At 36.6% G+C, this 21,926-nt stretch overlaps 1 protein-coding gene across 2 annotated transcripts in view; it reads right to left on the reverse strand.

Moving 5' to 3' along the window:
- PTPRQ (protein tyrosine phosphatase receptor type Q) overlaps positions 1 to 21,926 on the reverse strand; it is a 141,827-nt gene that overhangs the window by 14,721 nt on the left and 105,180 nt on the right. Inside the window, exons 47-55 of one of the 2 annotated variants that reach the window (XM_055809350.1) lie at positions 21,511 to 21,577; positions 20,763 to 20,921; positions 19,336 to 19,558; positions 18,818 to 18,891; positions 13,115 to 13,214; positions 12,188 to 12,316; positions 10,912 to 10,956; positions 4,315 to 4,341; positions 3,534 to 3,615 (exon numbers count right to left, since the gene is read on the reverse strand). In XM_055809350.1, the coding sequence (XP_055665325.1) occupies positions 3,534 to 3,615; positions 4,315 to 4,341; positions 10,912 to 10,956; positions 12,188 to 12,316; positions 13,115 to 13,214; positions 18,818 to 18,891; positions 19,336 to 19,558; positions 20,763 to 20,921; positions 21,511 to 21,577 (906 nt within the window). The remainder of the gene's footprint in view (positions 1 to 3,533; positions 3,616 to 4,314; positions 4,342 to 10,911; positions 10,957 to 12,187; positions 12,317 to 13,114; positions 13,215 to 18,817; positions 18,892 to 19,335; positions 19,559 to 20,762; positions 20,922 to 21,510; positions 21,578 to 21,926) is intronic. The other variant, XM_055809351.1, reaches the window with a different exon arrangement.

Consider the following 21,926-nt stretch of genomic DNA (forward strand, 5'->3'; position numbering starts at 1 on the left):
CTTGAATTGTATTACATGCAATATTATCTCATAAGAATTTTTTTTCTTTCACCATCTGACAAAAATCCTATGGCCTGAAGCACGAGGCCTACTTCATTTCTATAATTATATCCTCAATAATATAACTGCAGGTGCTTCTGAATAGAAGGGGAAAGAGGTTTTCATGATAAAAGCAAGAGTTTCAGGCAAGGGACCTGACTTCTTTTCCTGGTTCTGACACATTTCCTTGGGGAAAGAATTAGGGGAAGAATGGCAGAGAACAACTAGATGCTCATCTCCCTTTGAAAATTAACAAGGGACTAGATCCCATACATGCTCTTCAAAATCTCTCTAAATATCTATGCTTCCTAAGGATGAAAAGCCTATGATTATGCCCCTTCTAAAAAGAAAGTTTCTGACTTAAAATCACCTTATAAAGAATGGCTGACTTTACATTTATATCCTTATGTTAAAGAATTAAAAAACATAGTTAACAGACATGAATTAAATATGAAACTAAATGAACTGTAACATACTCTAGAAAAGTATCTTTAAAGGCACCCATTATTTCAAAATCTTGTCTTTGAAGCAACCTCTACCGTACTCAAGGTACATTTCTTTTACCTATTCTGTTGCCTCTGCCTTTTGCCTCAATAATCCCTTAGAGAAGTAAAGTCCCAATTCTATAACTGAACCTACAGAAAGATCCCCATTCTCAGACACAGTAGAGTGACTTCTGTGCTTTCCTCTCAGGATTTCTAAGAACAGTAAAAGACAGCTAAGCGTTGAGAAGTTAAAATTCCTTTCATTCAGAAAGCTGAAAGTCTCCCACAAAACGTCTGTCATTGAATTTTGCGTGAAGGAAGAACATACATGAAATGCCTATGGCATTTTGCAAGTCTTGTGGGCCATGGGACCATATATCATGTGCATGTCATGTGAACTTTAATTTGCCTCATTTGCCTCACTCCTCTGAGTCTTAACTTACCAGCTGACTAGTATAAAAGTAGCACTGTTGTACAGTACTTCGTAATAGAGAGGAAACAGAGAAGCAGATTATGTTATTTTTGTAGTGATGCTTCCATATCTGAATGAGTGCTCAAAAGCCTTGTACCAATTATCTGCATCAGTATGGATTTCAGTCTAAATGATTATTTTCAGAATTGGAGAAAGACTATTTGGATTCCCAAATTCAACAACAGTTTGTCACAGAAACCATATCTCTTTGCAGACTTACAAAACTTTGAAATAATTTGCACTTTGTTTGCTGTAGTACTTTTATGGTACAGTGATGATATTTGGAGGTATTTCACTTTTTTATTCATGAACGGAACTTATCATAAACCACTTATACAAATATTTCTGTTTCAGTAATTTGCCAGTTACTAGGAAAACTTGGTTTCCCAAAGATGCTGAGAGATATCATCTGGAAAGCTGGAAGTTTGAATATCAGCTACATGGAGCCCACCATCAGTTACCATCATAACTGCCCAACATCAGTTATTGTTTCTTTAAACTACTTTACCTACCAAAACATATCTTGGAATTGTCCAGGAAGACTGCTAGCAGAAACAGTCCAAATTCAAGGCAGGGAATATACTAGCAGTTTATGAGTGTAAATTATCATGTTCCTCATGTCCTTTTCCTGGTATGCTTGAATTTACTAGTACAGAGACAGCCAGAGAGCCCAAGCAAGCTCAGCACCATGCTTTTAGTTATGTACTTCAGATATAATGGCCCACGGGTTTATATCTTGAGCTCATCTCGCCTACACACGTTGTAGGAGCCCCGAGTCATCTATGTGAAACTAAAATGATGAATGTGGATGGGAACAATGCTGGTCACTAGGTCTGCTTGCTTGTTGTGTGCATTGCCTATTTCTGTGCATTGTCATTTCTGATGTAACTTCAAGCACATTGTCAATCCCATTATTCATCTGATAAGACAGGTGCTACAGATGCTATAGACATATTCTCCATCAGGGACTGGACCTACCCTGCAATTCTTCCTGCCCTTGGACAAGTCATATGGGAAGGTAAGATATCACTACACTCTGAAACATGGGAGTTGAAGCTCAGAGAAAAAAATTAAAAAATGGAATCCCAAATTACAAATAAAAAGCTGTAGATTGTAAATGGACTAAATAATTTAGTTGGAAGAGGCCTCAGCTACTTGTATTCTCTTAACTTGAAATGGATTGCCAAGATTTTGATTTGATAAAGCACGATTGTTTAAGTTTTAACACTTAGCCAATGCTAAGACTTACCCAATGTGGGTAACACCTAAAGAAAGTAATACTAGTCACTTTCCAGTGATAAACGTTAATATGTGAAAATGTTATTGCTAGTAAAACTTTTCATCTGTTCAGTCATGCACAATATAATAATAATCACTCTTGTTCAAGTGAAATAACACTTCTGCTCTTGGAAAAAAAGGTTCTTACTTTATTGCTCAGAGAATTTTATGGTGCTTTTTATTATTACATCCAGACCAATTTTACCTAAGGAGCATAACAAAAAATCTGTAGGAAATACCATTAATCTTTTCACACTTTTTTTAGTTTTCCCTCAGAGACTGAAATTTTATAATCTAGCAGAAGAAAAGCCAATTGTTGAGTCTTCATTTTTGTTAATCCAACTGGTAAGCAATTTGTGGTAAATCTATAAATCCAAAACAATACCGTCACTGGAGAATGACAAATTATTTTTGTGAGGGCAAATGACTGTATGTGTTACAAATGATGATAATGATGCTGCAATAACAAAAAGAGAAGATATTGCTGAGAAAAAAACCCATGATAGCCATAAAAATATTACCTAATGAAAACTGAGAAAAAATTGAGATTTAAATTTGAAAATATATATGCATTATATTATATGCAATGTATATTTTGAAAGCTGGTCTCTTTTCAGAAAGACAGACAGGCTTGCTGTGTTCAACTACTCACATAAGGAGATGGAAGACATTCACATGGAAGCTATTCTCAAGAGCATGGGAAGTATGACCTATTATTTGTAGAGGAACAAAAAGCAAAGTACCATGCCCAAACTTTTTACCTTCTGCACTGAAGCCTATGAAAGAAAAATATTTCTGAGTTCTGTAACAGTATGACTGGGGCCTTAACATTTCACAGAATAAATGTCAGCTGTGTTTTTGGGGTCATCATCGTTCAGGAAAACATACTTATTTAAAGCAATTAAATATATCTGTATATATGTTAGAAAACTATTTCTGAATAAACTGTTCTCAGGTAAACTACATGTGCATCACTACATATGTAGAAGCACAAATATTATGGTGTTCTTGCAAAGACTGGAATCTAAAGAAAATCATCTTTTGCTGACAGTTAGGTGAATAATTCTGATCAGGTTGCAGTGTAGACTGCAGAATCCAAATCAGTGTAATATTACTTTCTAAACAATCAACGTGGTAATTGGGTATTGATTATCAAGGCCAGAGTCCTTCACGGCCTTGCCTGCTTAAAATGGACATGAAATGTGACACATGAAACGACTGAAGGTCTTGCGATGTTGTGACAACTGCTAGCAACATACCGAAAATTCTTCCTGAAACTTTAGGTTGTTGTTTGTGCAAAGCTCTTCAACATGTTGTAAGAAGGATTTCTTGCTTATTGGCCTGAAAGTAGTAACAGAAAAATTAGAAGACTATAGTGAAATTATTTGTCATTCTTTTTATTCTTATTTAACTACAGTTTATTAATAAACAATGTTTTTCAGTTCAGTAGAAACTGATACTTATCAGCAGAAAATTAGAAATTGCTACTTATAGGCAGAAAATTATTAATCGCTTACAGCATGCTTATTTGATTTGGTTTTATTCCCTTAAAATAGAAGCATTTTCTCCCCTTGTTGTTCCCCTCATCAAATTTTTAATGTTGGTAGTATGTTAACAGTACTGTAAGAGTGGGATTGTTTTTATAGGTAACAGCATTCCAAGATGAGGTTTTGACATTAATGGAAATTTGTAAAGTTATCATTGCATTCTAAAGTACATAATACTTCTTTGTCACACAGAAAACATTTTATACATTGCAAGGTTTTAGACATATAAAATATTGCAGTGACCTCATTCTCATAATGACATGGTTTTTAAACCCTGAGGAGTTTAAATATCCCTGTATTACTTCCCAAGCTAAAACACAGACATGCAGGCTTCACCCTAGAGAGAGAGAAAGCATTTCTCCAGTTACCATGCAATTAGTCATGCTTTTATGATTTATACGCAGCTTGGAGTTTTCTTCTAATAAACATAGAGGAGGGAACCACACATTAGGACTCACTTATGACCACAACATACAAGCTTTAATCAACTTACTTGATGGATTTTCTATAACTAAGTAACCTGCAACAGAGATTTTTGTTAAATGTAGCAAGCTGAGAGTTAGCCAATATTGTACATTTTGATAGATTTTAGATTAAATACTGAAGTAACTAAAGAACTAGATTTATTTCTCTTATGGATTCAAACATTATTATATGTCAGATATCTTGGGTGATTGTCTTTCTTAGTTTTTGTCTCAGGTATTGGCAGATACGGACATGGTAGTTACAGTTTCTATCATTCTTTTCAGATCCTTTTACAGTGGTCTGGGCTCATACGGTGCAGGGAAGTCCATACTTCCAGCACACCATTTCATATACATTGACAGGCTTAATTTTACAGTGTGTACTCAATATTGTTCTTCTAAGGACCATTTCAGAGCATAAATACTGAATACTGACTGAATACAGACACCTATTTCTGAGTAGTCACACTAGATTACTTTTATAATCAATGAAGAGAAATAGGTGTGATTTCATCTCATTTGAAGCAGATACCTCAAATAAGTTGCAGATGAATCATGCTGTTGGTGTGCCTCTACAGAAACCAAACAGCTATGTTTGGAGAAGATTTAAAAAATGAGTGCCTGTTTTCATGCTCAGTTTTATACATTCACTGCTCTTTCTGGTGCATGATGATTTTAAAAACTGTGCTACATATTAGATCTTTAATTTGGTCCCACAGCAGGTTTCATGAAGATATTACATGAGCATCTATACTCAGGGGACTTTCAGAAGGCCTTGGAACTTGGTCATTATTATCACCATCTCTGAACCCATTTCAAGAATGTCTCAGCATTATGGACTTAGAAGCCAAACTTTGGGCACTCAGACTGACAAAGCTTGTCTAAAAGACTAAGCCAAAAAGTTTGAAGTAATACAGTTTAAAAGATAATTTGCCCCTTCAAAAAACCTCTAAGTATAGCTTTTATGTGTCCGTCTCTCCAAAAATCATACATTCTCACATACAAATATTAAAAAAACTATTCTATAATACAAATACAAATGTCTACTGTTGCCATAAATTTAGTAGAAAAGACAAGTTGCTTTAAGAATATTTTGGGTTATGAAGTTATTCTTAAATATTCAAATTTTAAATTAGATAATAAAATGAGATTATTACAAATGTTTAATCATTTATTATTGAACATCAGAGAAGTTAATTTCAAAGCTACTAAAGATGCCTTTGTGGTTCATAGTTTGTTATGACAGTTCTCTTCAAACAAAGCAAACTGGCTATGAAAGCCTTGGGTCAGTCTCACTGGAGTGAAAAGAAGTGTAAGAATTCACAGAAGGCAGCTCAAACTCAAAGTTCTTACTAGGACAACTGAAGGAGAGCTTTAGAATGAAAAAAGAAGGCGTTAAGATGACAAAGCATGCAACTCTATTCAGAATGCTTAGACTTCTAGTTAGTGTTTATTATATTACTTATGTTGTTTGCATTAGGTGGCAGATGAAACTACCTTCTAGTAATAATGGCAACATTATAGAACTAAAGTTTCCTGAAGAAAAAATATTCTTAATAGCTGTGCCAATGTATTGCGTACAAATACATTTGTCTTTGAGCAGAAAGTAATCATTTTTTAGGACTTTTTTTCAGGAGAAAATTATAACCAGTCTCTGCAAAGAAATTACATTTGTTTTTCCTTTGAATTCACTAATCTTCACCATAGAACAACAGGACAAAAGTCATGTCCCAGCTGACATCCCAGTAATTTTTTTGAATACTGTTGGCTTTATTCCTCTTGAATTGATATCACTTAGGGGCTTAGTGCACCCAATTTGCAGTAAGCAAATGCAATTTGGTCATTAGGGTATAAAAATTACATCTATTCTGTACATAAGCAACCTGGGTATGCCATTTAGTGCTTCAGTGCTGAAGGTACACGGATCCAACAGCAAAGCATCATAGGAGACAAGCAGCAACATTAACACCACCTTACTCAACAATATTTCCTTTTTTTACTTTCACTCAAGGCAGGGAAGTAAAGCACTGAAATAGCTCAGGAAATGAACAAAACAGCGTTACATATGTTGATTTCTAGTTAATTTTTAATATTAATAACAGGTGATTTTTTAAAGGCATAATCATATATTCTCTTTCACAAGCAGTAAACATTTTTAAAGAAGGCACCTACAGATTGACACTTCAACCTACCTGTGGGCATTTAAGTGAAGAACTTTATTTTTAGAACTACTGAACTCTCACACTTCTGTTGGTAGCAAGTGCACAATGTAGTGGCTTGGCAGCTTGGAAAATAATATGGTTTAATTTAAATGCTTATATGAGAATTAATGTCTACCTTGAAGACTGTGGCAAAGACGCTGGCTTTGTTGTGTAAGAATTTTCAGAAGGGATGTATTTTGTACGCTCACTAAAGACTTACAGCTATGTATAGTTTCAGCATCCTCGAGCTTCAAAAACTAATGTTTTTTCCAAGTCTCTTGACTTGGAGTATGTAATAATAATCTTACAGTGTTTCATCAACGGACAAATACTTGTCTACCTGTAATCTTGTTCTCCACATTTCCCAGTTTTTTCTATAAAACATAAGAATATATATATCACTACATCCTGATAAGCACAATTTAGAATCAAACCATGAAACTGCAAATTTCCCTATTTCAGCTGCAGAATTCCAGATTCCCACTTGTCTGACTTTGAAACTAGGAAAGAAAAACATTCTCTAAGATAAAGAATGCTTTATTGCCTTAAATCTGATTTTCTTTTAAAACAGTGTATTGTTTCATGTGTGGGATTTTTTTGAAGTCTATCAAAAATCTGAATCCCACTCAGATTACTCATGATAGAGCTAGAAAGAAGCCATTTATTTGTGTTGGCAGTGGTAACTGAAGACTGTATTGTCACACAGACTCGGCTTTCTCCCTGGGTCAATCATCTGAAATCCACAGGGCATTAAAACTTTGTGCACATAAAAAACAACAGAAATGAGTATGTAGGCAAAAGGCTTAACTCATAAGCACCATTGACACTTCCTAGGACCAACAGAGGAACTAATTTTTAGCAAGTTAATTGAAAGCAATATGGAGCTTAACCCTTCTTAAATATTAAAGGCCTAAAGAAAGAGAACACATGGTCATTTCTTCCATTGTACCAGGATATGTACATTCATAAACTTTGTACTCCTGGGATACTAAGCTCAGGAAGCCTGTTTTTGACAGTTCATTACAAAAGGGAAACTTGTGAAGAAAAAGGCAAGGCAGGAGCCATGCCTACTCCCATTCAAAGAAAGAAAAAACAGATGGTCTACAGAAAGTAATGTATGTGCAAAGTGTTACCTCAAATATAGACACCTACTGAATGCACAACATAGAGGAAAGGTGAGATCAGAAAATAATTTTAAATATGATACTTTTACATAAAAATTTCTAATTGCCTGTTATTTGTAAGGGTTACAGTGTCTGTAATTCAGGAATATTTCTTCTGAATCTGTGAATTTGTTTGAAAATCTGTCTCGCATAGAACAAAACAAAAGCCTCAAAGCATCCACCACAAGGTGCAACTTATCCTGGAAAGATTTTAAGAAACAAGGACCTATATGGCTTTATCCTTTCTGCAGGAACCACTGCAAGGTAGAGTACCAGAGCAGTTGTCTCCTAGGTAATGCACCTGGAACAGGGAAGTTACTTGTCTCTTGCCAAACCTGGTGTACCCTGAAAATTTAGTGACAGAATTTATTCACAGAAGATGAATGTCTGTTTTGAAAAGTGACTTTCCAAACCCTATGGACATGTTATAAAAAGTAAGTAATGAGAGCCCCCAGTGTAAGTATATTCAATGTGCCTTATGAACCAATGTTTAATCCAGTTTAGACTGATGGTCTACCCATGTTTTAAACAAGGGTTGGTTTTTTTCTGTTATTGTCTGACTCATACCACCTCCACCATCATGGAGATCAATGTATGTCCCAACCATTCAAACCTAGCATTTGGCTTCATAAAGCAGGTCTCATTTTCCACTGAACTTAGAAGGACTTAATGCCTTGCATCGTCTCTGAAACTACATCACATTAATTAATTGCCTAACAAAGACTTGCTGAGAGATGGTGTATACATACTAGCTAGTATTAGTAGTTGTCAGACACTGAAGCTTTGCAAGTAGTTTTTTTACTGATGACGGTCATGTTAAGAAAAAATACTACTAGGAACTGGGATTTGCCATGCATTTCCCGAGTTGAAAAAAATGTTGACTCCAAAAAAATTTCAAAATTGGCAAAGTTGGATGCTTGGCACTTTTAATTTTGATGTTTTTTCTACTTAAATTGACTTGTAATTCAAAATAATTAATATTTAAAAAGTTACAAAAATGTGTGAAATAATTTTTTTTATTAACCTTTACTGAACAATTGCTGAGTTTTGCTTCAATACTTCTCAAGCTGTTGAATTTTTGATCTGCTAAGACTGATAAAAAATATTTCTAGTCGTATTCTTACAGAACAGAAAAACCTTTTTGCACTTCCTTTTATTTCTCATGTGATACCAGCTGCCCAAATTTTCTGAGAATATGACCCAAGATCACAGACCACAATCCACTAAGTATGAGAGAATGTCTGAAGAGACAATGTATGAGAGACAGTCAAGAAGGATTTCATGGAGAAGGTTAGAGTATCTTGATTCTGTGGATGAACTGTGTCAGATGCAAGTCCATGCCTTTACTGATTTATAGTAGCTAACATAATAAATAGTATACTGACTGAGAAATGACAAAGCATCTGGTTTGCAAAGCATTTCCTTCAAATGTGTACTGAATGGGATTATTAGCAGATACAGAAAAAAGTCTATACTGCTGTTTTATCACCTAAGATTTTCACACAAACTCCCAGCATCACCCTTTCAGGGTAGAAAGCATAATTAGTTGGACCAGATTTCAGCTGATTTACTGCTGTCCAAGAAATACAAATAAGTCATCCTGGAAAAGGAGTCTGCCCATGTTTGTTTTCCTCATATAATTACAAGATGACATGAACTGAAACCAGCATTCTGCAACACAGCAAGCTTTGCAAACACAGCTGAGATGATAGCTGACTAAACGTAGCCAACATATAGCAGTAGGTTATACAGATGCAGTGATGCACAGTCCCATTCCAAAAGCACGATAAATTTGTAAAGGTTATACTGCAGTCATCAACATGTAATACAATAATGTAACATGCTAACATGTCACGGCTTAAACCACAAATCATGAGAATGATAAGGACAACACAAGAACTAGGACTGTGATTGACTTCTACATAGCTATTCCCCAAAGGCAACAGGTACAAAAGTTCTTTTGCAGTGCAACTGTGGAAGTCTGAAAACAGGCAGCGAATATATTTTAGACATCAGGTTTTGCACTAAGCTGCCTTGCTGCATGCTGCTTCTTGGTGCAAGAAGCTTCTAGTAGCTTCTTGATATCACTCATTACCAGGAAGGATGTATTTATATGAGAGACAGCATTAGAGACACCTAAAATGTCTCTTTTGGTCACTGGCATTATCAGAAAAGACTCTTACACATAGTGAAACATTCTTTAAAGCTTAAAAAAAAGCCATAATAAACTAAAAAGTTTTGAGCAGATAAAGGATATCCTTCCCCTCATTACTGTATGTATGTTATCTAGTAGAGTCCCATAGTACATTTACTGACTTCCAGTTGAAATGATGGTATGAATCCTGTCCCAAGGAACTCTCAGTTGGTGCCTGCACTTCAACAGCTTCTTGTAATGTCCAACAAAGAACCTGGGCAAGGAGCCTGCTGTAGCTTTAGTACCACTACTGTTTGAAAAATAATAGTCCAAAATTTAACAGCTGCATCATGTACCTTACAAGAATGGCAGAACAGAGTTTGCTTTTGGCCATTGAAGGAGCGGGGAAAGAGGAAAGAGAAAAATACAGATGGAAGGACATGACAAATTGATAACAAAAATGTGAGACTGACTCATTAAAATAAGGGTGATGTAACTAAAACTGCTGAAGCACTGTTCAGTAAAGGCCTTGCTGTGCATAAATCACACAATGAAGTGCACATAGGTATGAAATATTGTAGTTTGCAATCACCCTATAGAGTTTTGAGACTATACAAATCTAAACTACACACAATTTAGACAGAAAAGTGGCAGAACAGTACTCCGCAAGCTGAAAAAGGATTTGACTCGTGGATATGTTGCTGAGATTGTAGTAGCATAGTACAAAACAGCTGCAGTGTGTGTACCAAAGGCAGCTGAGAAAAAAAGAGAACGTCTCCTAACTACATACATTCTAACTGCCAAAGCAAAGAAACAGCATGTTTCTTATGTTACATTCGCACTACATTTGCTTCAAGGATAGGTTGTATAGAGCAGTGCCGTATTGTCATGTGTTATAATTTCCATGTAAAAATTGCCCTGATTTATTTCAAAATACTTGTGGAACTGTTATACCTTAATATTAGAGACTAAAAATAAACATGATTTCAAAATGACAAATACCACTGTTTGCCATTAGTATAGCTGCAAAGATGGACATTTCATTTTGATTAACTATATCGTTCAATATAGCACACAGAGAACAGCACAGAAAACACACCACGTTGCTTCAATAATATAAAAACTTACTGGATGACAAATATCTCCTTGCGTCTAAAGAAAAATGAAGAGTATCTGGAAGTAAAATCCATTAACACTTTAGTATGTAAACAAAATTAGTACCATTCTTATTCAGCTAACACTTTGGAAACAAGGCCATTTTGAAGATCCATCAAGATCATTCATATGAGTCACAGTTATCACAGTGCATTGGCAATGGTTCTCTCTTTACAGAATGTTTTCTGCTGTTATTAGCAGGTACTATACAACGCTATCTGAATGACATATACCCCACACAGAACATACCACACGCATTATGTCGATGATTTCCAGATGATTTATAGTATGTTTTCTCATCTGTTACAAGCAGCCATTCTTGTGTGCACTACTTTAAACAGGTTTGTACATGCAATCAGCTTACTCTCTACCACACACATAGACATCTACACACAAACAAAACAACAGCTACAACCTTTCATCTTCCAGCTACTCCTAGTCTGCAACAGTAGGATGCCTGACTGCTAGGGCAAGACTACTTTTAGGCTTCTCATCTTTAAGGAGACTGCATACCACAGTGTTTCATCTGTGAAACAGCAGGGAAAATACAGGCAGGTAAAGAATGTTCACCAAACATTTCTAACTCAGTTGGATGTCATGTATTATTTAGAATCATCATTACATTTATTCAGTGAATAATATTCGTATTTCTGGGAGTCTGAAAGAGCAGATTTCCTTTGATAAATATGGCTGACAAGATTCTTTGTTGGACAGAAAATATGAATAGCCTGGAATTGCTGCATATACCTTAAAGGAACAGATGTCAAGATAGCCAATGTGCTGAGCTCCACAGAAACCCAGATGTTATGCAAATCCCTTTGTGAAAAAAACACTTTCTAAATGTCAATTAAACAATGACAGATTTGTTCTTGAATTAGCTAGCCAGGACTTCTGGGAGTTTGACTTTTTCAAAATGCTTATGTAGTTTTGTAGTCTACACAAAACAGGGCCATCAAAAAAACCCAGAAATTCTGCATGTTTAAAAATATGTAGCCCTTTTTTTTTTCTAACACAATTAAACAGTGATTTGCACTTAGATCTTTATCTTGCTGTAAAAAGAGCTGAAGATTAAGTGATTTTCTAAAAGCTAGTGAGAAGTGTCTTGAGGATGGAGGTCATTCTTTGAAAGAGGATCTCAGTGACCTGTGTAAATAAGAACACCACAAACACTTCCAAACAAGCAAAGGTCAGAAAGGGGTCATGGCTACAGCCCCTTTGGACTACTGTTTTGCCTAAGGAGTACGCTTACCGTGTAAATCTCTCATCCTTCAGTTCCAGGTCTGCCACTGTGATCAACTGATCCAGTTTGAACTTAGTGTCAATAATTTCAGCATCTCGTGGGGAGTATGTGCCTCCCTCTTTTTGCTTTTGCCGAATTCTAAACAGAAAATAATGGTGAAAAATAAACAGGCAAAAGATTTAAGAACATGTATGCCAATACTTTGATTAGACAGGCTGAAACTGAAAAATGGTTGCCAGGAATCCTTCCTTGGCCTTTATTCTGCTCTTCCTTCCAACAGTGTGATTTAGTCAAGTCCAACAGTTACATTGCCTAAAATTCATACGGAAGGTGTCTAGCCTATATATTCTTAGCTTTCCTACACAAATTCATTGGGAGTGCCTTAATGATGCAGATGAGGAAGAACAGAACTTCTGATAAATGAGTAAACATCATGTATGCAGTATCCAGTCTGCTCCTTTACATGGACGTTTTGTTCACAATTTGAATTAGAAGTCAATTTCTCTTTCACATGTGAGATGTCAATGTATTTCACTAATAAATGTATTAGTAAGACAGAAACCAGAAGTTAGAGTATTTAATTCATATTGAGCTGTCAAAAGGGTTAGCCATCATGCTAACTGCAGCCAGCTGACACTGATCTGTATCTTCAAGTCAATAGAGAAGTAGCTGTAAAAGGTAAGATAGGCTACTGCTCTGATTTACCCTCTGCAGAAGTTGTTTTTTCTCTTTCATCTATGGAGGTTATCCTCACTAGACTAAAGCTTTTGTGAGTCCCTCCTTAAGTTTCTACATAGAAGAAAAGAAAAACAAAAAAGAAAATGCAATTTATTTTGAAATGACAGATTGGTTCCATTTATAGGACTGTTTCAACTCGTCTGTAAAACATTTCTGAGTTCTTGCAAACATGGTATGGCATGGATACATAAATCTCACCTGGCAAAAGTATACGCTGCAGCCACCAAAATAACAACTGAAAGTATACACAAAGTAACAGCAAGGATAACTTCTACAGATCTTCCTGACTGTCCTTCACCTGTAACAGAAAGTGGAAATCTAATACTTCGCAGATTAATTACAATTTTGATTTCTGACAGGGCAAAATCAGGGAACAATGAGATACAGACAATTTTCCCTCTGTACAACTGCATCCGTTTTGTGTCAGTTGAAGAGCTACTCAGGAAAGAAAAATGTAACAAAACCAGAAACCATTTATGTAAAGGTTCCTAGGTATTGCTGATCTATGTAATACATAATGCTAATATGTGCAGTCAGACCCTGGCACTTTTCAGTTTTACTGCTAAACAGGTTAAGGTAGGTCTACACTGTAGTAACAACAGTCCTAACACCAGCCTGAGCTGAGCTCCTGCTTCAGTCTGTGTATCCAAGAACAGGCACACTACTCTAGCAGCCAGGAGTAATTAAGCTCCAGAAGCGGAGAAGGAACAGCCGCAACTCTAAAGCTATGAGGCTTGCAGCTACCACTCACAGGCACAAAACAAAAGATGGCTTCTTGGAGATACTCTCCTCAGGGTGCTGAAGGAACCCACCCAGTGATCGGATCTGAACTTTCTGGATTAATCTACCTCACTGACCATTAACTCATGCTCTGTATTTATGTGGGAATTGGTGATATTGTTAGGAATAACCACCAGCAGGTCAAAAGTGATCTTAAAGGTGTCTATGACAAAAAGCTAAAGGCGCTGGTATTCTAATCAGTCAACACAGGTGAGAATGAAGGCTCATTCAGAGACTGATAAACCATGTAAATCAGTAGTTTCTAGACCTCTTTATGAACCTCTTTGGTGCTAAATTTCTGAAGCTCATTTAGTTTCCCATCCTTCCTGGTAATCCTGTCCATATCTTAAAAGTCTCAGCCTCTTTTTTCCTTAGGCACACAGTGAAAATACAAAAACGAAGGGATTGCTACTGCCGGTATTGTCCACCTATGCTGACATTCACCTCCACTTGCTTCCACTGTAGAAAACCTAGCTCCTGTCCATCCTCCAGGAAGGACAGAAAAATGTACTGCTTCCTGCTATATGAAACAGATTTCCCGCTCAAGGGACAACATCCTCCCAAGGACACACTGGGAAACACTAAAGTCCTACCTTTGTTTCTCTCAAAAGGCTCTGATTTTTGGATTAGAGAGTATGTTGCGGACGATCTGGACTGCATGTACATTGGAGAAAATGAATAAAATTCAAAATAATCCTGATTTAGCTGAAGAAATAATCTTAAAACAGTAGGATGCAGTTTTGTTAGATCAAGTGCATGGTTCTACACATAGGCAGGAGTAATCAGCTACAATGATACAGCATAGTAAACAGTAGGTTAGGTAGAAATTTATTGGAAGAAAGTCTGAGATTATTGTAGACCAAAACCAACATGAATAAGTAATATCATACCTGTATGAAATGATAGACAACAGAATTAAGTACAGTTTACAAAATACCTGAAATAATTCTTCCACCCCATTAGCAAAGTTTCAGATGCGACACTGGACACTATAAGGTAAGAACAATTTAGGCCAGGGAAAGACAACAGAAAAGCAAGAACATAAACAGCGTTGCAAGGAAAAAAGGAATGAAAAAGTCCCTGCCACTCACTGATCTCTGTGATGAGGCACAAATGTTAGTAATATGGAAGAACAGAAGAATCTACAGAGGAGCCTCTACAACAGTTCTATTTATTTTGCACTAAACAGTGAAGTCAATGTTAAACCCTACAGTTAACATCAGTCCAAACATTATTGATCTTATTAAACAAAACAGTGCTGGCAAAATACCCACCAAGAACAAAAAATTACATTTCCTTCTACTTTGCAACAGGGGAGGACTACACACGTCTGTAGAGATGATCATGGGCCAGGGAAAGGAGAGAAAACAGAAGACATCATGTTGTATAATTCTGAGGTGCTGCAACTCAATACATCATGATAACAAACTGCAATAATAGAATATCATAAGGTAGGTTTTTATGCAAAAGGAAGTGTCAGGAAACCCCATTTTAATTATTTCCTGTCCCATCAGCTTTGTATTTCATATGGAAAAAGTCTACACTTACACAGGACTACCAGCTGCCCCACAGTGATTTTGAACTAGCTACCAGAGTTCATGAAAAGGTTATAGGCTGTCTTGTATTAGAATTTTAAATAGTAATTGTCACCCCATCTTAATTATCTCATGGAAAAATCCTGACCTTTCATCGTAGTATAGATGTTACTTTTGCAATGTCAGTCATGGGTTATGAAGGAGAAACTCCACTTCTCCAGCTCAAGAGGAGAGCTGTGGTACTCCAAGTATGGTTGAGTGGGAGCACCATATTACAACATATCCTTTACCATAATCAAAAAATCATTATTGCAGCTGTGTATTCCAGTAATTTCTGCTTCAGTGTTCCTCCATGGCAAAGTTCCTATTGTTTAACAAGAGCATCTGCACCTGCCACAGAGAAGTCTTTCATAGGTTTTCCATATTTTTTTCTGCTTCAAACATATTTAACACGCAGTATTGAATTGCACAGATACAAGGTTAGCTTTCTGATTTTCCAGATCAAAGACCTACCTATTCTGTAAGTAGACTCAGAAACCAAAATAATGTAGGGTTTTTTGAACTGCCATGAATGCCCCTGCCAAATTTCAAATCAGCGTTTTATCTACTAAAAGGAAAGTGTAATGCTGGAAAAACATGAATTTCAGTGATTATTTAAAAAAAGGTAATTGATTTAAAATTAAATTGCAATTCTGATTTTAGGCAGCATAAATTTCTTCTGAAAAGATGCTGTTGTTACAAGTGGAATAGAAGTAATTTGTCATAGAGATACCTAAGAGCTACTTATCCTTCTGGTATGTTTTCTGGGTTGTGCTTCCAGAGCAAGTCTGAAGTTCATATAACCAAAGCATCATCTGTAACGAAACACTTGGACAGGGTTCTTCAGGTTATGTGTCTCACAAGAAGATGTGTCTAAAAAAATCTAAATTCCTTTATTCTTTTAAGATGACATTGGTAATAGCATTGCCAGTACTGTGTCTTCAAGGCTACTCAACTGCAGTACCTGCATCACTTGTGATATATGAATTTGGTGTTGATTCCACAACACTTGCAAGAAAGCATAGAAGAAACTTTTAATTATCTGTTCCAGTTAAGTTTTATTTTTTGTTGGATAGGCTCTGAAATTTAGAAGTTAAGGCTAGACAGGAGTTTGCTGTAGTGCCTATCTTAAAAGCAGTGCTTGATGTTAAATGTTAGCACAGAAGGCACTGGATGGGTATGAGGAGCCATGGATAACTGAAGAATTTATCAGGTCTATTATTTTTCCTATTGCTTTTTATTCAGCATACAAACAGAACTTGCTTCTTTATGATCTACATCAAAGGAGAATGTGTCAAGGGTTTTCAGTAGCAATACAGAAGCAAATGAATTACACTATCTGCCTGCCACTGAAGCATGATTTCTTCAAGCATTGCAGACTTTTCTGTTAGAAAGGAGAAAGTTGCCCAGAGGACTGGATACAGTTGGATAATTTCCAGTAGACTTGTTTTCCCTGACTGAACACACTGTCTTTCTCTTACTTGGCAAACTATTTGCTTCATTGGCTTAGAACTTTCAAATTCAGAACATATAAAGACAACTTTTGTGTTGCACTTTCCAAAACATTCAGGGCTACAGATACAGTGCCAGATCCTTTCAGAATATTCAGGTAGTGAATTATCATTTCAGGATCTTCAGTATCAGATCATGTAACAAATTTCTAACATGGATTAGATGAATAAGGGAGCTCATATCACAGAAGATGAATGCCAAACGAAAAATATGTGCCCACTAGAATTCTTCTGGGTACTCAACCAGTTGTCTTCGGATCCCTTTTCAGAAAGTCAGGGCTAATGCTTAGCTAAGAAAGTTTTGGCTTACCAATATATTAAAAGAACTTACAGATCTTATTGCGATCTGCTACAAGAGTCTTCACTCCCAGTTTTGGGGGTAGTTCAACACTGCCATGGAGGAATTTATGCTGGATTTGAGACCCCATAACAGCTGGACTATTGGCGAGTGACAACAGAACCTGATGAATTCTATTAGACAATATTAGTTTATTAATATGAAGCTTTGCCTGTGTCTAAAGGATGAAGGGCTAAAGGGTCATGCCCTCAGATGAGCTGCCACTAGAAGGAATGATCTGCAGCCAAGAGATTTCCTACACTAGGCTCATTGAAATAGAATCACAGAATCATAGAATTGTTTAGGTTGGAAAAGATCTCTAAGATCATCAAGTCCAACCATTAACCCAGGACTTCCAAGTCCACCACTAAACCATGTCCTTAAGTGCCACATCTACATGTCTTTTAAATACCTCAACCACTTCTCTGAGCAGCCTGTTCCAATGCTTGAGCACCCTTTCAGTGAAGAAATTTTTCCTAATATCCAATCTAAAACTCCTCTGGTACAACTTGAGGCCATTTCCTCTTGTCCTGTCCTGTGTTACTTGGGAGCAGAGTTGTGTTGGGATCAACACCCATCTCCCTACAATCTCCTTTCATGTGGTTGTAGAGAGTGATTAAGTCTCTGCTGAGCCTTCTTTTCCCCAGACTAAACAACCCCAGTTCCCTCAGCCGCTCCTCAGAAGACTTGTGCTCCGGACCCCTCACCAGCTTCATTTCCCTTCTCTGGACACACTCCAGCACCTCAATGTCTTTCTTGTAGTGAGGGGCCCAAACTGAATACACTATCTGATGTGTGGCCTCATAAGTGCTGAGTACAGGGTGACGATTATTTCCCAAGTCCTGCTGGCCACACTGTTTTGGATACAAGCCAGGATGCTGTTGGCCTTCTTGGCCACCTGGGCACACTGCTGGCTCATGTTCAGCCGGCTGTCAGCCAGCACCCCCAGGTCCTTTCCCCAGGCAGCTTTCCAGCTGCGCTTCCCCAGGCCTGCAGCGCTGTGTGGGGTTGTTGCGACTCAAGCGCAGGACTCAGCACTTCTCCTTGTTGAACCTCATGCTTGGCTCATTTGCCCAGCCTGTCCAGTTCCCTCTGCAGAGCCTGCCTGCCCTCAAGCAGATCAGCACTTCTGCCCGACTTGGTGTTGTCTGCAAACTTTGTGAGGCTGCACTTCATCCCTTTGTCGAGATCATTGATACAGATGTTAAACAGAACTGGCCCCAGTACCGAGCCCTGGGGAACACCACTTGTGACCAGCCACCAGCTGGATGTAACTCCATTCACCACTACTCTTTGGGTCTGGCCATCTGGACAGTTTTTTACTGTGGAGAGTATGCATTAACAGCTCTACATCCAACACAGAGGGAAACTGCACAAACAGTATAGTTTTTGGCAGTTCTCCAAGCAAGATGACCTATCCTGTTAAAATGGTATTTTTATTGGTATAACTGAATCTCTGCTAACAAACTTTGTCAGTACTGCTTCTTCATGGAACAGTCCAGGCTGAGGTAAGACCACTTGGCAACCTCAAAAGGACACACAAAAGAGTGGATATGTTTCCTCAGCCATTCTGGTTAAGATAGTCCAACAAAAATAGAGAATATTTACTGCAGGGAAACCACTGCACTAAAAAGAAGTATGGAATTGTCTAGATTCTTTGGAAGTAGAGAAATACCTTAGTAAATGACACTGTCCTTACCTAATGTTTTGACAGGGTCAGAATAGTCAGAATCTGTAAACTGTCCTTTAATGTTAGTTGCTCTGAACTTAAATCTGTGAAATAAAACAAAAAACCCTAATGAAATAAAATTTTATGTGCATTTTCTTAAATATTATTTCATATAGAAACGAAAAACTATTTTTCAGGTTTAGTAAAATAAAAGCTGGAATCATTATTCACCTGCTAAGTTGATGTTATGACAGACATCAAGGACTCAGTGTCAATATATTAAATGTGTAATCAGACTGTATTAATTACTTATATTGAATTTGGTCTTATTTAATTTAAGAACTCAGTAATCATCTTTTGTTACCTGGAACACTTTAAAAGATTTGTCACACATATTTATGCTCAGCCAAAAAATGTAAAATTAGAGACACACGAAGATCATTTCAGTCTCCACTTTTTGATAATTGAACTACGTTTCATATGTTTGTGTAAATCTGTATTTCACTTAAATCTTTCTCTTGGACAAACATAGAGACAAATGTACTTACAGGTACTGCTTTCTTGGTTTCAGTGGGCCATTACATATTTTGTCTTGACTGCCTGGTATTGTACATGTAGTATCAGCACCTATGACATATATCTCTTCTTTGCCACTCAGATCTTCTTTTCCTTCTATACAAGGTGGGTTTGGGAAGCCTTCATTTGTAAAATATGGCCTTGGTCTGTTGAAGTAGGCATCATACCACTTAGTAACATTCCCATCATGCTGAGCTATTATCAAGAAAAAAAACATTCCCATCATGCTGAGCTATTATCAAGAAAAGAAACAATCAGATACAATTTACATTCTAACCAGACTGTAATTAAAGAAGTTAAATAGGAAATTAATATTTTTAAGAGCTTAGCACACTATCACTGCTGTTTACAAAACTAAGTCTATAACTGTATTTGCATTTGAACCCAAATTTCCTTGTTATCCACACTATCTATATTTTGTTAACTCAGAGTGAGTCACTTGAATTTTAAACTGAGCACGGCTAGCAAAGACAGTAATATGAGTTTACTCTTAAGACTGTTTCATAAATGAAATGACTAGATTTTCATAAGTGGATAGTACCCAGAAACTCAGAAGAAAAATCTTCAAAATGTTGCTTAACATGGTATTTGTATGTCTATCCATTCAAGAGAATCTTCACAGCAATAGCTATGAAGTAAATGTATGTAGGATTAGTGCTAAAATGCAAAATTCAGAAAAAGGCAAGAGACATAATGTGAATTCCCCTAGTGTGAATGCTTCTATGCTTTGAAAGCAAGCAAAACAAGGGAATTAAATAACTGGAATTTGTCCTTTTTAGGTAAAGTAAGCCTGACCATATGATGTCCTGTCATGAAATTCCCACTCACATTGGTGGGCAATTACTCAAAAGAGCATCATGGCAGTTCATATGAGTAAATGTTCATCAGTCCATACAAGGGAATACCCATTCTAACTCACAGTCTACAGAAGGGATTTACATAAATCCCTCTGCCCCCATTCTGAAATGGAAATATCAACTGCACATGACTGCATTCTTTTGCAGGCAACACTAATAGCAACAGAAGAATAACCTTGCAAAAAAAAGTTTCAGATTGATCTACCTTTCACAAATGCCAAACTTTTTTTTTTTAAAGGAAATGGGCAATAAAAAAATACAATGATAACAATAGGGCCAGAATAATCTTGGTGACTTCAAACAGCACGGGTGATTCTTCATTGGCAAGTGTTCCCAAAATCCAGTACCCAGCCCACAAGTATTGTGAAAGATACTTTGCTCTTAGTACTGTTGCCACAGCTGAAGTGACTTTGTTAGCTGCTTTCTAAAGTGAAATTACTGGGACCCAAGAAAGGAAATAAAAAAAGAAAAGACAAACATCCTGAAAATAAAGAAATTAAAAAACCTCAAAACAATTTTCAAGAGAACTTATAAAATTCTACCTCCAGCTTCCACAACAAGAACTTGTATCTTCTTGATAGGGCCATGATCATCACTGTAATAACATATTGGCATTCTGATTGTAATTGTTGTAGCTGTGACGAGTAATGCCCCATTGGTATCATAAACTGGTGTTGGTTTCTTTTTAGGTCGTGGTGGTTCTGTTTTTAAACAAAGATATATCACAAAGTTTTGTTTTAAAATGTTTTCACTACAAGTACTTTGTTGAGGCACATAGCTGTGTTATGCAAGACAAATCTTCAGCATAGGTTCAGGGAAAACTTAATGTTCTACTTAATGCCTTAAGCCTCTAAAAACTGTATTCTGATAACTGCCTCTGCATATCAGTTTTCAATTAAAAGACAAAACAAAAGACTGAGTCTCAGTTTCTCAATGAATTTCAGTCAATGACTGTATTTATTTCCACAACTGTGATACTGTATACTTAGCTATACCTCTGTGATATTCTTTTAAGCTGTGTGCTGATGGTAACTAAAATACTGGTCAGTATGATTACTTCACTGAGTTTGCACATGGTTTACAGTATTACTCAGATACGAATAGCAAATGATCAGTGTTATGCAGCAAAATTGAGCACTGCAATTCAAGGCTGCCAGTTATGAGTTCCTGCTCCTACATTATGCCATCTTTAAATAAAAGACAAAGGCACACAACTGTGTACTCAGGTGTAACAGCAATTTCTTCAGCATTTATAGAGATTTCAGCTAAAGGGTATTTTATGAAACATACCTTTTATATCCATGGTTATTTTCAATTGAATTTTTGGCCCTGCACCAGCACCATTAATTGCATACACCTTAAAAAAACAAACACTTGTTTTAATGTTTATTTGTAAGAGCTTCAAACTAGCAAAGTCTGGATATATTTGAAGCAACAATGAATACTGAAACACTCCTTTTGCCATTCATACTCTGCTAGAACTTACTTCATACTTCTTTAGAGTCATAAGTACAGTAACACTTCATCACTTATAGCTCTTACAAAAAGGAGAAAAACATGCCCACTTAAATAGTTATGTCGACTCCTCTCCTGTCCTAGGCTGATTATTTGAAAGGACTTCATGCACATACTTCTAGCAAGCTTCCCTTGCAGAACTGGACCTTTCATCTAAGCCAAATGAGCAATGCAAGTAGTGGAATTAAGAG

This window comes from Falco peregrinus, chromosome 6 (genome assembly GCF_023634155.1).
Source record: "Falco peregrinus isolate bFalPer1 chromosome 6, bFalPer1.pri, whole genome shotgun sequence".
NCBI classification, from domain to species: Eukaryota; Metazoa; Chordata; class Aves; order Falconiformes; family Falconidae; genus Falco; species Falco peregrinus.